Source organism: Harpia harpyja, chromosome Z (genome assembly GCF_026419915.1).
Source record: "Harpia harpyja isolate bHarHar1 chromosome Z, bHarHar1 primary haplotype, whole genome shotgun sequence".
NCBI classification, from domain to species: domain Eukaryota; kingdom Metazoa; phylum Chordata; class Aves; order Accipitriformes; family Accipitridae; genus Harpia; species Harpia harpyja.
The window spans coordinates 39,813,704-39,829,177 of NC_068969.1; the positions used below are offsets into that span (position 1 = coordinate 39,813,704).

Here is a 15,474-nt window from a genome sequence, read left to right on the forward strand (position 1 = left end):
GTCTTCCCCACAGGCTGCAGGGGAATCTCTGCTCCAGTGCCTGGAGCACCTCCTACCCCTCCTTCTTCACTGACCTCGGGGTCTGCAGAGTTGTTTCTCTTACATGTTCTCACTCCTCTCTCCGACTGCAGTTTCCGTCCTGCAGGAACTTTTCCTTCTTAAATCTGTTATCCCAGAGGCGCTACTGCTGTTGCTGATGGGCTCAGCCTTAGCCAGCAGCAGGTCCATCTTGGAGCCAGCTGGCATTGGCTCTATCAGGCACGGGGGAAGCTTCTAGGAGCTTCTCACAGAAGCCACCCCTGTAACACCCCGGCTACCAAAACCTTGCCACACAAACCCAATACAAGGAGTTACAACACAAACAAAAAGCCAGGAATCCCAAACATTAGAGACCTAGAGACAAGAGCCCTAAGAGTCCAGTAATTCATAGATAACCAAAATAGTTATTTCAGCATTTCATTTTAAGGATTTGTAAGAGAAACAAGACACTAGCAACCTAAAAAAGGGAGTATTAGTAAGTTATACCATCTTCTCTGAGACAGTAAGGAGGAAGCACATAGTGCAGTGTTCAGACTATATGCAATATTGTATTTCTGCAACATAATTTCTGAGTTAAAACAATTCAAGCTCACATCTAAAATATTAGCAAGTGCATAAAAAAAATCAAAATTTTCTATACATAATCATAATATAACTCTCTAAATCTAAACAGACTACAAAGGACTAACCATCTGCTACATGAAGTCCTAGTCTATTCTACCAACATTTGCAGAATGCTTAAGTTACACTTGGAAAGGGAAAAATGAATCATGCATCTGATCAACAAGAAGTCAAAACACTTAAATCATTCTTTAAATCATAATTAAACTACATACTTTTATGGTTTTAGTTTGAAGTCTCAATCCATTCAGAGTGTTGATAGCTTTCTCAGCATCCTTGGGGTCAACGTAGTTCACAAAACCATAACCCAAGCTCTGCCCTAATTAAAGAGAGAAAGAAGAGTGATCAAGAGTACTGCAGCGCTACACAATGGGTAACTAACAGTGTTTAAAACCAAAAATTGCTTGTATTAAGAACAATATCTGCCCCAGATAAAGTTTCAAAGGCTCCCAACACCTAGTTTTGCCAGTAAGGTTGATGTTTAACTAGCTTCCTCTGTTCCTAGGGACTACCCTAAGTTCAATGCAGAAACAGCTAAAGTTTAATGAAATACTTAAATTGCTATGCAAAACAGGTTTCAGGATATAGTTATGATCTGTTAGAGACTAAAGGAAGTACAGGAGCTTCAAGGTTAAGACAACATCAAAAATCCACTACTCACTTTTGAACTTTTTAATTGAACAAAGTACAGTGGCAAAATTCTGGACCAGTGCTTGAAAATGAGTGTGTTTCAAATATACTTCAGTATCAGAATTTGAGGCAAATTTGAAGCTGAACATTGCTACAGACATTATTCACACACTAAACAGAGCCTCTCAGCAACAAGGAGTTTGTTTAAAGGCTCATTTTGTTCCTATATTCAAAACTACTGGTACAAGTAATTGGTCCTGAGCTAAATATCATCCAAAGATGCAATATTTCATATTCTTTTAGCACTGGTAATTCAGATGATAGATGGACATAAACCATTTTTAATTAGCTCTTAATCACTGAACCACAGCCCATTTCTAACAGTGTATTCTCTCTAAGCACTTATTAAACACTTGAGAGTTTAGCAGTAATTATCTCCTGACAACTTCAAAACCTAAAGTATACCATCCTTAACTGGCATACCCCTTTAAAAATATTTTTAGTGTGTAAGAATGCAAACAGGTAGAAAAAATTAACATAGCAAAAGGACAGCACTTAGTAATACTATCCTTCATTAGCACAGACCTTTTCAGAAACACTCTCCCATACTCTTTGACCATTATTTTTAGAAACTGAAACAATAAGGTCCAAAAAGCAGTCAACAAGCCAAAGAGAAACACCCAGCATATCTAATGCACAAAATGCTCATTTGAAAGATTAGCTTGGAGATACAATATAAAACGATAAGCAGTATTACATAAAGCACAAATGGCAAATTCATTTATTGCCAGCAAAGATATTAAAGAACCTATACTGTATTAAATTCTTGTATAGTATCTGTACAGCATGGATTAAATAGCACATAAAAAAACTGATGGAAAGTTTGTAATTGATTAAGACAAGAGAGGGTTTAGTAACAAGCCCACCACTGCTGGCATTCATCATTTTGTACAAATTAGTCTACCATAGTAACAAAAGTTAGAGGACACCACCACCCCACACCCCAAAGCTACCGACATTCCTCCAAATCTCCTCCTCAAAACAGTGCACACAAGCACAAATAAATTGGCTAGATGAAGCTGTGAACAGGTTAATATATGCCAAGTTATTAACAAAAAACATCCAAAACCCAACTGGACAAAGCCCTGAGCAACCTGCTCTAGAGAACCCTGCTCTGAGCAGGAAGTTGGACTACACAACCTCCACAAGTTGCCTCCGACCTCAGCAATTCTGTGTTTCTGTAACAAACAATAGAGAAATATGCAGAAGCATTTCTGTATTCATTCACATCTCTACCTAGATACAGCCAAGTTCCTTATCCTAGAAGCACCTTTTTCCTTATTAGCTTGATTACAGTAGAGCATCTTCTATACCTGTCACCTCCATCATTCCCACTACCTGCAGAAACTCCTCCCAGCAATGTCTCCAAAAAAGAGCAACTTAAAGAAATGTCTCTTTTTGTGCATGGCTTTTATTTTAGTCTTATCTCCTAATACAGAAACGCTGATTTTTGGTGTTACTGATCTCCTAGGAAGGAACCCATTTAAATAAACCACAACCTTAAAAGACGTTAAAAATCTCAAAGAGAAAGCTATTTCATTTAAGATGCTCCCAGTATACTACTCATTAATTCCAGGGTGCACAGAAAAAGATGTGCAGAAATTATTTCTATTACCCCTCTGTTCATGTGGTCTATTTTTCACATTAAGAACACAGACCACTGCAGGCAAAGAGCATACCCGGCTGTTACAAAGGGTATCATTCATGACCAGTTCTTCTGGAGACATGCTATTAGTTAACCTTCATGAATATTAGCAGACTACCCTAGGAAGCTGCACAAACAAAACCCAGTAATTTTGTCAGGATAAGCTTTAACTCATTCCTGCTGGTTTATTCTGCAATTTTCCAATTAAAAAGAGCTTTCACTGTAAGGCTGGTGAAACACTGAAGCAGGGCACCCAGAGGGGTTGTGAGGTCTCCATTCCTTGAGATCCTCAAAGTTTGACTGGACATGGTCCTGTACAACCTGCTCAGGAAAAACCTGCCTGAGGAAGGGGAGTTGACTAGATCATATCTAGAATTCCCTTCCTCCCTCAATGACTTTGTGAATGATTTATTTAATTCAGTTTTGTTTAATTTGGGCTATCATCTAAAGTTCAAAAGTGTTCACATCTGACATTCCAAAGGCCTTATGTATTTCAAAAGGTTAACATAAGGTAAAACTTCTTAAAGAGATTGAAATTTTGCCTGAAGATTAGTGGTTCAATTACACATTATCAATAATTCAGAGTTAAAAAAAATCACTTTCTTCATAGAAGCACATACGAAAGATGAATCTTGGCTCTCAACAAGTAATACAAATAACTGGAAGTTGAACCTGGTTTCTGGAATCAGATGCTTGATGGACCACTCTTAAGTCTTCCTGCTTGCATTAAAGGAAGATGCTTGTTTAAGAGGTTTGCCAGTTCACATACAGATGGCTAAGTTTTAGAAAATCCAGACAAGCAATTCACAAAATGCAGTAGAAGCAGCTGTTTCAAACAATGCACCAGATATCCCAATTATTGGAAAACATGGTGGTATTTCTCACTTCGTGGGAAAGTACCAATTGGGTTACAAGAACTTCAGAAGCTCAGTTCTTCCTGAGCGTTTCACTGATGTACGGGACATCAGTCCAAACTTGTTGCTTATTCAAGCTTATTCACTGCAGCTGAACAAATGAGAAGTCCCATCTGATTGCGGATTTCAGATTGAGAAAGAGCAGCATACCCACTGCACACAAGTTTTACTCAAAATTAGAGATACCTGGCCAGTATAATTCAAACAAGCTCTCCCGTGTAGCTTTTTCCATCTCCTCCATGTCTAAACTTTTTGCATTCAAGACAAACCAAGTAGAAGCTAGATGCACTTAAAAAAATCAGCCACCACTTAACGTATCTAAAAAGAACTTCATTATTTAATAATGACTAATTTGTATTGCCTTTGTATTGAAGCCAAGGATGAAATGGAACACGGACAGAACACAGCTCTGGACTCTTCCATCTGTGCCTCTTCTACACCAAACTCCATTCGCCGAAACAGAAATCTCCTGCAGAACACATGCTTGTTTCCAAGTCTAGTAACACACTTAAAGTAGATTATGTGTCTGAATCCACAACAGGGTGGTGGAAGAAAGAAGGTAAATCTATAGCTGTCCACAAGTTAAATAATCCTTAGATTTAAATGTATATAAAAAATCAGCTTAGTCTCCAACTGTTTTAAGGCAGGGTGAGCTCCATCTGGCTTTTGCATTGCTTTGTTTTTCCAACTTGTGCTCCATGATACTATGGTCTGAAAAACCTCTAACACCTCTCCAGGTTAACTGTCCTGGTGCTCTGTCTACTATTATGTGTTTAGGTATTCTGAATATCCAGTTTAGCCTTTCCTAGATCTTCAAAATTATGGCCTACTCGGCATCAACACAGACAAGATATTATCTGTGCACATCAGCTATTTATTCACTAACTCAGACTTATAAACAGTATTAAATTTAGCTTATCCTAAAGAAAGGAGTGGCTCAGTTTCTTATTTTTGCGAGTTATTACTCATGCCAGTAAGTAGAAAACATTCACCACCTTCAAGGTGAATGCGCTGCTCATTTGCAGAAGTGAGCAATACTTCAGAAGTTGAGTGCTCAAACTACCAGTTGAGCTTCTCAATAGTTCTTGTAGCCATTTCACAGCACTGTTTAAAGCTGTTTCTGTACACTTTCTACTATATTTTATGCTTGGGACCCTACAAATATTAGACACTGTGGTATAGAATAAAACAACAGTTAGCTAAACAATTGGTGGAAGAAGAAATCACCAGAAGTAGGAAAAGTCAAAATGATGAAGTGCTCTGGAAGGAATGAGGAAATGAATACAGAAAAGCAGTTTGACTTGAATTCTGCTTCAACAAAATCTGATAAAAAACCAAAACCTGCATAGCAGAAGTGCATCTCACAAGCCTGTAAGACAGCAAAGGACTTAAAGCTAAGGTTATGATTTGGAAGTTCATATTCATCAATTACACTTTATGTAACTGACACTTGCAACAAAGTCAAATTCAAGCATAAGTGGCAAAAACATCCTTTCAGGCAGGCACCTCTTTGAACCTAGGCATGCTACACACACCACTAAGTGGGTTGCTGACAAATGTTCAACCTCTAAGTATGTGGCCTATGAGAAAACGAACTGGAAAGCACTATGCTACTCACTTTAATAAGGGAAACTGTTCCATTTATGTTTCAAGTTTATGAGCTTCATATGTATCACCTGACCACCACATATGATGATGCAAATTAAAGTAATTTACTAGATAATGCCAAGTTACTTTTTGGCATTACGGTCAATATACGGAATGGATTTTGAGACGAGAGAGGTAAAAAGTGATTAGAATTAAATTGTTTGAAATTAGTCTTTGAAAGGACTGCTCAAGAGACTGAGTGGAGATCCACGTGCACGCTAGAAAAGCGTGGACAAAGTAATTTAACATTAAATAAGAAGTAAAGAACATATTGATTCAGTATTTAGGAAAGAAAAGTAGACAGACTTCACAGGCACCAGTCAGCGAAAGACCAAGAAAGTTAAGTTGCAAGAGGGAAACAAGTAGGAAAGTATAGCCACAGTGCTCCTGAATTTACTACTGTGCCTTGAAAAATGTCACTTTTTTTCCTTTAAAAAACACACAGGCTCTTACTCACAATACTTATCAGAGGAGGAATCACAAATAAACTAGTTCTATCATGCCCTAGTTGTTTCTCAAGTGTTTACTTGTTCACTATAAACAAAGCCTATTTAAATACTGAACACAGCAGTAAGAGCCCAAAGAAAATCCACTGCTATACAACATTCAAAGTTCCAAATGGATGCTATCCACAGAGGAAATGGTCATACAAAGTCATTGTGACACCTGCTGTCCATTCTTAACGTTATGCTTTTAAAAGCAGCAGCAATATTCCTTAAAGCAGAATAGAGCCCTTTTAATAGAATTGATAAAGCAACAGTATTTTCCTCCTTCTGACAACAAAAATGTTCAACTTTCTGAATAGGAATAATCTTACTCTAGAACTCTACTTGTGAAAATCTTACTCTAGAACTCTACTTGTGAAAGGTTATTTCCTTGGTTATTTCCAGCACCTGCTTCAACATTTTTAAGTAGACAGATTATAGGAAAGTCCTGTTGCAACAACTAAATTTTAGAAGTAAAAATCATGATGAAGACTTAGGTTGGATTACTGGAGATGTGACAAGTGAAGAAATGACAAAAAGATCGAGAAACTTAACTGGTTGTTTAGCCAAGTCTAGTTTTTCCTTAAGATAACTCAGAAGGATTGTGGGATAAAAAAATGCATCACTACACTGTACTGTACACCTCCATGAGACACAGCTATTTACACCACCTAAAAGAGGTTACTACTGAATTACTGAATGCTCAAAAGCAATTACAAGTCAACTTACTTCACATATCACCATTAAGCACTTATGCAAAGCTCTCTCCTGAACTTGGGGAGGAATATCATATCTAGAGACAAGGGAATTTTTAATTGCCCCATTACTGACCAAATTATTTGTAAGGGAGAGAGAAGCAAGGGAGTTGGTGACATGAAAGAAAGAAGAAAAAGTAAGTACTGAAGCTCTCTGAACACGGACGCATCTTTCTACCTAGAAAAGTCCTCTGCTAGAGAAGCATTCATGCATGAAACACTTGGTTGCATGAAACAGCCTAGGTGTCCTGAGGCATCCCCCAGTTCAGTGTTGGGAGACCAGCTAGTGAGACCTGTCACATAAGACTAGAGATTACTCTAGATAGGACAATTATCAAGTAAGAGTGTGGAGCAATAGGTCACCTATTTTCCTGCTGGCTGCTGTGATCTAAAGGTTTCACTTGAAGTCCACTTCCACAGTAAATACAGCTCATCTCCCCCATTTGAATGGGGAACCTGAGCTCACTTGTTTCTTTCAGCATCTGCTGCCATTCTCAATTGCATACACACCTCTACTTTGTTATCAATTTACAGATCATATATTCTGATTATGAAGCACAATACTTTTTCTAGATTCAAATGAAGTGTTTGCACTCTGAAAGCTGGTGGTGTCTCCTCACTATTGTCTGTCTACTGACAGACAGTTTTAAGGGCTTGACTGCTAGTGATCACCCACCCAAGGCAGCAATTTATGCCTCTACTGAACTGAGGGCAGCACCTGTAAATAGTAATGAACAGTTAAAGACAAGTGCAGGATAACATAACAAAGGTTTTACTCTCCCTAGATAATATATACATAATTACCATCTCTTAGTAGTTTGTTCTCAAATAATTTTTACTGTGTCTTCTGAGTTTCCTGTTTCTCTGGGAAATCCAGAGCTTATTTCCAAACAGTAATTCAACTACAGTGGAACATAAGAACAACTGAAAGGCATTCCAAACTAAATTATCTACCCCCCACCAAGCCTGTTTTCTTCTTTCCAACAAACCTGCATTGAGATTCTACTGTTATGTTAAGGAATTACATAAACAGCTGAAGCAGGCCATTTAGCCCAACCACACCAGGCTAGCAATTAAGATGTTTTACAGCCTCTCCTCTCAACCTCCCTGGGAAGTGGCTTCCCTGACAACCCCTCTTGCAAGAAAAAGTATACTCGCCAACATTCGTCTCCTTCCTTTTTCTCTTTGGAAACAGCTACAACAGCCACAGGCAGTAGCTTGTCTTCTAAAGCTTTAATATACCTGCCACATAACAGCTAAATTCCTCCATGCTGCAATTCCAAAAAGGACAGAAGAGACAAGAGCTTCCTTGAAGGCCAAATTAAAGAGATCCTCTCCCTTTGACTACTATACCCATAAACCTGGAAAACCAGTGAAAGTAAATAAAAAGTGGGACTACAGCATGTAACAAGAGAAAACTTCTGTAACTAGACCAATATGCAGTAATGTCTCTGTGCAGCTGCTCCCTCCTGCAGTGGCCAAAGGATGATAGTCTATTTTATAACAGACAGAGTGCAGAATTGCTGTAAAATGCTTCTGTTATGTTTTCAACCTACAAGCTACCACTCAGTTTCAGAAGGAACATTCCCTAAAGCCTGTAGGCACCTCAGAACCAAGAAGAAATACTATTTCAGACACAAGTGCCAAAGGCAGCATCTTCAACAGCTCTTACTCATGCTACTGGGCTGTATGCATAGTAAGACAGAGTTCAGTCATCTGAACGACGTAGTCCTGTTAACAAGAGTTTGCCTGAAAGTCCTCAAGTGTCATTTACAATCTGTTACACCCCAAAATAAAGGCTTGAAAGGTAGACAAGTATGAGCTTTAACTTAATAGATGTTACCTTTCAAAAGCTACTTCTGAAATACGGTGAGAGCTGTATCACATAGGAAAAGCTCCTGTGAGGTTACAAACGTACAGTGAATTCGTGCTGCAGCTTCAGTAGTCTTGCAACATCTTATCACTCCTGAAGAACATATATTGTTTTCTGCATAACATCATGATTATAGAGAGCAGCTGATTAGTATGGTAGTTTTATTTCATGACTGATTAAAGCATCTTGGTAATTTACTAGGTCTTCTCTGAATGTTTTTGGGCAGAAACACCAAGTTTGATGCCAGAAATTTCTGGCCAATAACAAGCCTACTTATCTTCTGCTCTTGAACTCTCCTGCTGTCTAGTTGTCTACTGAATCCGTGTCCTCATGATTCTCCTCTCTAAATAGCTACTGCTGAAGATCGTTTTCCTACATACATGATTGTGAGAAGCCTGCCTTCCCAGACAAAATCCAGAGCCAATACTGTAGAACTATCTTTGCTTGAGCACACAGCTGGTATTTTTTTTCAGCACTGCTCTGCTAGGATACAATGGTATTATTACCAGATGACTAGCAGATGCTGAAAAACCAGCAACTTCAGTACTAGAAGACTTTCTACTGATGCATTTCTTCCCGGGGTCAACTACTTGAGTTATTTCAGCATGGTCTCCCTACTTGCATGAACCAGAACACTTGCCTTTTAATAATGCAGCAAGAGGCCTTTGAAAGCTTGGCACACCCACCACACGAGGGAGTCCTTGGCTGCTTGTTTCCTGTCAGAGCACTCGAACACCCAATGCAAGGGCTTGAGCAAGCTACCTTTTGGAAGTAATTGTTGATAAATCACCACAGTACCCAGCTAATCCTGCACCTTGTCTGGAATTCTTAAAACATTCCTGTAAGGTCTGCAGACCAAACAGAATAGACAAATCAACAGTTTCAGGTAATTGCTTTTTCCACAAAAAAATAATTAGAGCCAAACCAAATACTACAATCAGTTGAGCTCTCAAAGCCTTTTCAGTATGCACTCAACATCTTAAAAGGTAAGACTGAATGAGTTATATGCAACAAATTGGTTCATTTTAAGGAGCAAGCAGAGCTAGGTTTGTAGGTTCCACCTCCTCTCCTCCACTTACTGATCTCTGTAACAGGTAAAAGTAATATAAGAAAAGTAGCCCCACTAGTTGAGTGCTATCAATGCTAATTCTTAGAAGAAAAAGAACCCCAAACTATCACTCAATTTCAAATTATCATCCTGATACACATATTACATAAAAAGGAAAAAAAACCCAGAACACCACTTAGATTTGGTTAATAATCCATCTGAAAACTAATACACACCACTAAGCTATAAAACTAGTTTCATGGTCTAGTACAAAAGTTTACCACAAGCACACATTAATCATACTCTGGAAAATTAAAGATCTGAGTAGCAAATAACACATATTCACACATTTACCTTCTACAGAGGGCAATCAAAAAATTTGAAGATAAGCAGGCATTTAAAAAAATAGGATTTTTCTACAATACAGTCATTTGATTTCAGTATAGTGACATTTCAGACATTTCAGGCTATTTCAACTTCTGTAAAAAAATATCTTATTGCAAAGTAATGAATTAAAGGAATATAACCAGCAAGAACTATAATATCACACGGAAGAAACACTAAAAAAGCCTATCTTCCAGAAAAATTACATGCTATTTGCATCAATATATGACAGTGAAGAACATACTTCTGAGGTAAGTAATAAAGCCTCGGAATTGAAACTCAGTGTCTGCAAGTCTGCAGAAAAAAAACGCAAGAATCCTAGCAGACTGAGGACCTTAATTTTTTCTAATTTAACTTCAGCTATGTATGCTGCCTTCAGTGCTTTACTGCTTGAAGACCTGTTGGCCAGTCCTTGATCAGAAGAGAATAGTCCATTTTCTAGTGAATATTAATATATTTTCTGCCACCAGCCGTGCAAGTGTTCATTTTACAAACACTATTTTCAATAAACTAAGCAAAACTTTGTTTAAAGACATAAATTTCTGTCTCTGTGTATGAAGTTAATTGGTAAAGATCCACTAAAGTACTGTAAGAACAAGTCAAGCTTCCTATCTTTGTGAACAGGGCCAAGTCAAGTTCACAGTTACTTGATGTTAGGCTTTATTCTGCCTTTCATCACTCCTGAAGTTGCACACACTGGTGGAAGAAAGCTGTTAAAAGAAATGTATGTAGGCTTGTAATGTTGTCACATACAAAGGCTCTCATTTGAATTCACCTCATGGACCTGTGTAATTTTTCACAAGTCTCCTAAAGTTTCAGAGGGGAGATGTGTTCCCTGACCAGCACACAAAAGCAGAAGTGGCACTGCATAAAAGACACAGCATTAAGATCAACCTAAAAACTGCACGTAGTCACAGCCTGCGATGTCCTGAAGGGAAGCCAGTGTGGCCATGGGAAAGATCAACAGCACTTCTGGCCTGTAGTCCCACTTCAGGATCATGAAAAGTTTGATAGTTCCAGATATAAGAGCAAGAAAACCTTACTCAAACTTTTGTTTGTCTGGATTTGCAATTCAAGACATTGGAATGCTCCACAATATGCTGCAGTGATCCTCCTGAGAGACAGTGCCCGCAGAGCACTGGTGTGCCAACATAAGGGGATCATTCAGCTGGTACCAGCTCTTTTTCAAAAAAGTTAATGCATCTTCCTAAATCACCACTGTCAACTGTGTCTAATTTAGGCCAACAAAATTACCACACTATTATTTTGATACTGAATAAGGCTAGAAGCACATACCCAGACAGGCAGTTCACTTAACTGTAGAATGTACCTAAAACTACCTACATAGCTATGGTCTCTCTAACAAGAAGGGCTAAAGGAATAAAGACAGAATACCATCAGTGTTGCTTTCTTCCAATTTACTTTTAACATAAAGTATTGTTAAACTTTCACACTCTTTTGAAGTTTGTATTAAGGCTTGAACTGCATTTTAAAAGCAGCTTCAGCAAAATGAGGAAAACTGCATGAGCCACTAAGCAATCCCCAATTAATTGCAGTTTGCTCATAGTTCCACTAGACAGATTCTATTTACTGAACACTCATAACTCACACCACCGAGCTAGCAAGCTTGCGAGAAAACACCTATAAACTATGATGACTACTAGATTTCAATACATGATACTTTCACAACTCTTTCTGCCAAACCCAGTTTCTCAGTTATTGCTCTGAATCTGGAAAAACAGAAATTGAAGACTGAATGAAAAGGATCAAACACTGATCAAAGTATTTGACAGTTTATCTTGCCATACAGTAAGATTATGTCTGTAATTAAACAGCTATTAACAGAGCTGGAAGTTATCCTAAAAATAAGAATTTTTCAGAAAGAGAAACTGAAGTTTCATCTCAGCCAAGTTCAACTGTACCCTTTTACTAATGTAATGCCATCCTCTTGCCTTACATCTTGCATGGTTCTTCTCATGTGAGGAACATCATCATCTGCTACTTCATCAACACAAGCTTGTTGATGTCAAATACAAAAATAAGGGTGCAGCTCTGGTTTTTCCCCGCAGCAGGCAAGAGAAAGTCAAGGGTGGGTATTGTGGATGCTAATGTTTACATGAACCTGATTAAAGATGTTCATTAAGTCAGAAGAGACAGTAACAGAGGGTTACTAACAGACACACCATGTCCAAATAGGAAATCTCAACACCCAAAACCACAGTTGGAAGCAGACGGCGTGGGAAGGTGTATGCTTTTGCACAAGCATAAGTAACAGGACATTTGCTTATGGACACTACAGCAGGTTGAACAGATAGTCTTGACTGTTATGGCTTCTTGTGTTCAAACATAACTAGTGACAACCATGAACTGCTTGAAATAATGACTGACTTACGGAGCATACTTTCTTACAAATTAGCTTGTCATATTACAGGTAGAAGGTCTTTAGTATGCCAAGGTGAAAGTATACCACAGAATTTGCTAAATCAGTTACTTTTTTGAATGTTGATTTACCCTGTAATTCTTACCACTACTAGTAGTAAGATGTTCTATGCAGCTGAGAAGTTTTTTCTTTTGCAGTTGATTTGTTCCTTGTCAAGAATACAGCCAGCAGCATGAAATATTCTGCCCTATTGTACCACCTAGTCACCTTAAATAATAAGCAGGTGGATAAAGCATCCTGTTCTACTGCTGGGGTGTTTAGAAGCATGCAGTAATCTGTGCATCCAAGTAAAAAACTAGCATAACTTGAACATAAATGCTTCTCCCAAACTTCCCATTAACACATACTATTGTTGGAGGGGTTTGTTTTTTTTTTTTCGGACTATCTGCTACTTAATCTCAGAGTTTTGAAAGACATCCTGAAATGTGCTGTGATCAAAAGTTTGAAAACTATTTTTACGCCTAAGGCACATTTTGCAAAAATTAACTTGCAGTATTGCTTTCAATCATGTGGGTTTTTTTCTGGTCTTTACTGATGACTGAAAAACAGTTAACAAAGTGATAAATTGTTGTCAAAAGACAAACTCTTTCCCTAGAGTTAAGTGTTAACTGTCAAGTCAAAAATACGTCCTTGCAAGCATGTCAAAGGGGAGTATCCTTCTTTCAGTTTTAATAGCTGTGATTAACAAACAAGAACTACTAATCTGCAATACTGAGCAGTAGAAAACAAGCCATTTCTCACTGTAGTTGGCAAATACACACAAGAAAAGGATATGCTGAGAAAAGCTGCCATTTTCATTACTTGAAACTGAAACATGTCTCCACAAAGTAATTCTTATAGGAGCACAGCAAAATTTTTCCGGAAGCAAGATTTTTTTTGTTCATAATCAGTGCATCTTGCTATAGATGCAAGAGTTCACAACCATTGTGCAGCAACATTAGGCTTCAAATGCCTTTCAAAAAGGGCTGTGGCTTAACCTGCATGAAGCCATAGGTACCAGAAAGACCAGGAGGAAAAAAGCAACTTATCTTCCATAGCTCCAGAAACTCAGAAGACAGAAAAGAATTCAGATTACGAGTCTCCTTCTGATTTAGTCAGTTCTACCAAATGTCTCAAATAAGAAAAAGTAAAAAGCAAAGTACCTGAAACAACTGGTCAACAGCATGGAAAGCTTGAAGATAACATGGCTGTGCCTTTGATAACTCTGGGTGTTGACACATTTACAAGAATTGTTAAAGGAATCAAAATGAAATGCATGATCTGAGCTGGTTTTCTGTCAGTTATTTTCCCTTTACATATAAAGTATTAAGTCACTAAAACCAGAGGCTTGCAGATTTTTCTTCTGTTGCCTTCTGCAACTTTCTGCCTACTTCTACTCACACTTGGCATACTCCAGGAACACAAAAGTGTCCATAGAGAATAGTATAATAAATCGCTTTCTGCGGTTATGCACAAAAACCCATGTCAGCCTGGCAAATTTGTATTGTAAGAACTGCCAGATGAACTGTACCATGACAAAAGAAAAGAAAATGTAGAAATAAAGTGCTTTCATATAGCAAGATAAGTATAAATACAGGAAGCTAAAGAAAGTTCCTCACATGTATTTAAGGTCTTGCTTCCATAATACAATATACTAGCTGCTTCAGTACATAATGGACCAACCATGAACCAGTTAGGACCATGTGCAGCTTGAAGTCTTACTACTTACCACTCTGCTTGTGGTGGCTGAGAGGAAGTACCCACTTTCTGTGAGGACACCCAGGTCCTTATAATCCACCTGACATCCTTGGAGTGAAAGGGCTTCAGGGTGTGCAGGTCAGTAACACTACTACCCAAACTGAGGCAGACCGCAGTGAACCACACCTTGATTATTATAAATACTTTGCACTAATCTCACAGCACAGTTACCCTGAAAGGCAGCGATGCCTATAAAAACTTCACATTACTCGAGGTCTCGACACACACTAGTTTCCACTAGAATTAACACTTATTCAAACAGCTGGCCTAGAATCACTACGACATAACAGCAATATATACCTACAAGCACCTATGAAAGAGTAAGCAGTGATAAGACATACAAACAGGCAGCCTGGGAACTCCCAAGTGGAAGTGAAGAGCACTATCTCTGCTAAAAGCACACAAGATACCCCACATCACTAGAGGACCAGCACTAATTTGCAAGACCCAATGCTTTCACAGGCATGTTGTAAGTTACTGCAGTCACTGACAAGAGTGAACTTTAATTTGTCTGCAGAAAAGCAAAAGAGCAAAGAAGCAAAGAAGAGAATCGCATTAATCCCCATCAAAAAGCACAGTGCTTGCTGAAAAGCAGTGATTTAATGAAGATGATGATCTGATTCACTACCTTCAGAGAGGTCCCTAAGCATATTTAGCCTTATAAAGAGTTCCAGTTTTAAAACATCAAGTCCTTGCTTATACTGTATATTAAGATCAGCTCCTTAATTCAGGTTTAATATATGGATGAATAAACTGTTCAACCATTTTAAAAATAGCTTGTCTCCACAGTGTCAGTAAGAACTGACTAACTAGGCAACCTAACTGAATCCCTGAAACAGAAAATGCAGGTTTAGTCAAACAGGTTTTTTTCTACCTTTTTATTTGTAAAAACAAAGCCTATAGACTTCTGAAAGGTCAAAACAGTGTCACGCCTGCAAAAGAGTGAAAAGCAAGTGGAAGTGCAAAGACAATCAAGTGCTATCTTGAGTACCATAAGATGAAACAAGTTTCTTCACCTCCACCTGCGTGCATGACTCACTTTGAGACATGCAACATGCAGTAAATTATGCAGTTTACTATGAAAAAGCACAGTAAATGCCACTAAGTCCTTTCCAATAATATTAAATAGCAATATGCAGAATCAGAGAAGAGTAACTACAGGATACAACATTAACAGGCATAAGACAAGTCTCCAT

The 15,474-nt window shown here is 38.2% G+C and overlaps 1 protein-coding gene across 8 annotated transcripts in view; it reads right to left on the reverse strand.

The window, feature by feature from the left end:
* The window catches only part of ELAVL2 (ELAV like RNA binding protein 2), a 95,394-nt gene that overhangs the window by 22,941 nt on the left and 56,979 nt on the right, over positions 1–15,474 (reverse strand). For all 8 annotated transcript variants that reach the window (XM_052778176.1, XM_052778174.1, XM_052778180.1 and 5 more), the window contains one exon: positions 876–979. In XM_052778176.1, the coding sequence (XP_052634136.1) occupies positions 876–979 (104 nt within the window). The remainder of the gene's footprint in view (positions 1–875; positions 980–15,474) is intronic.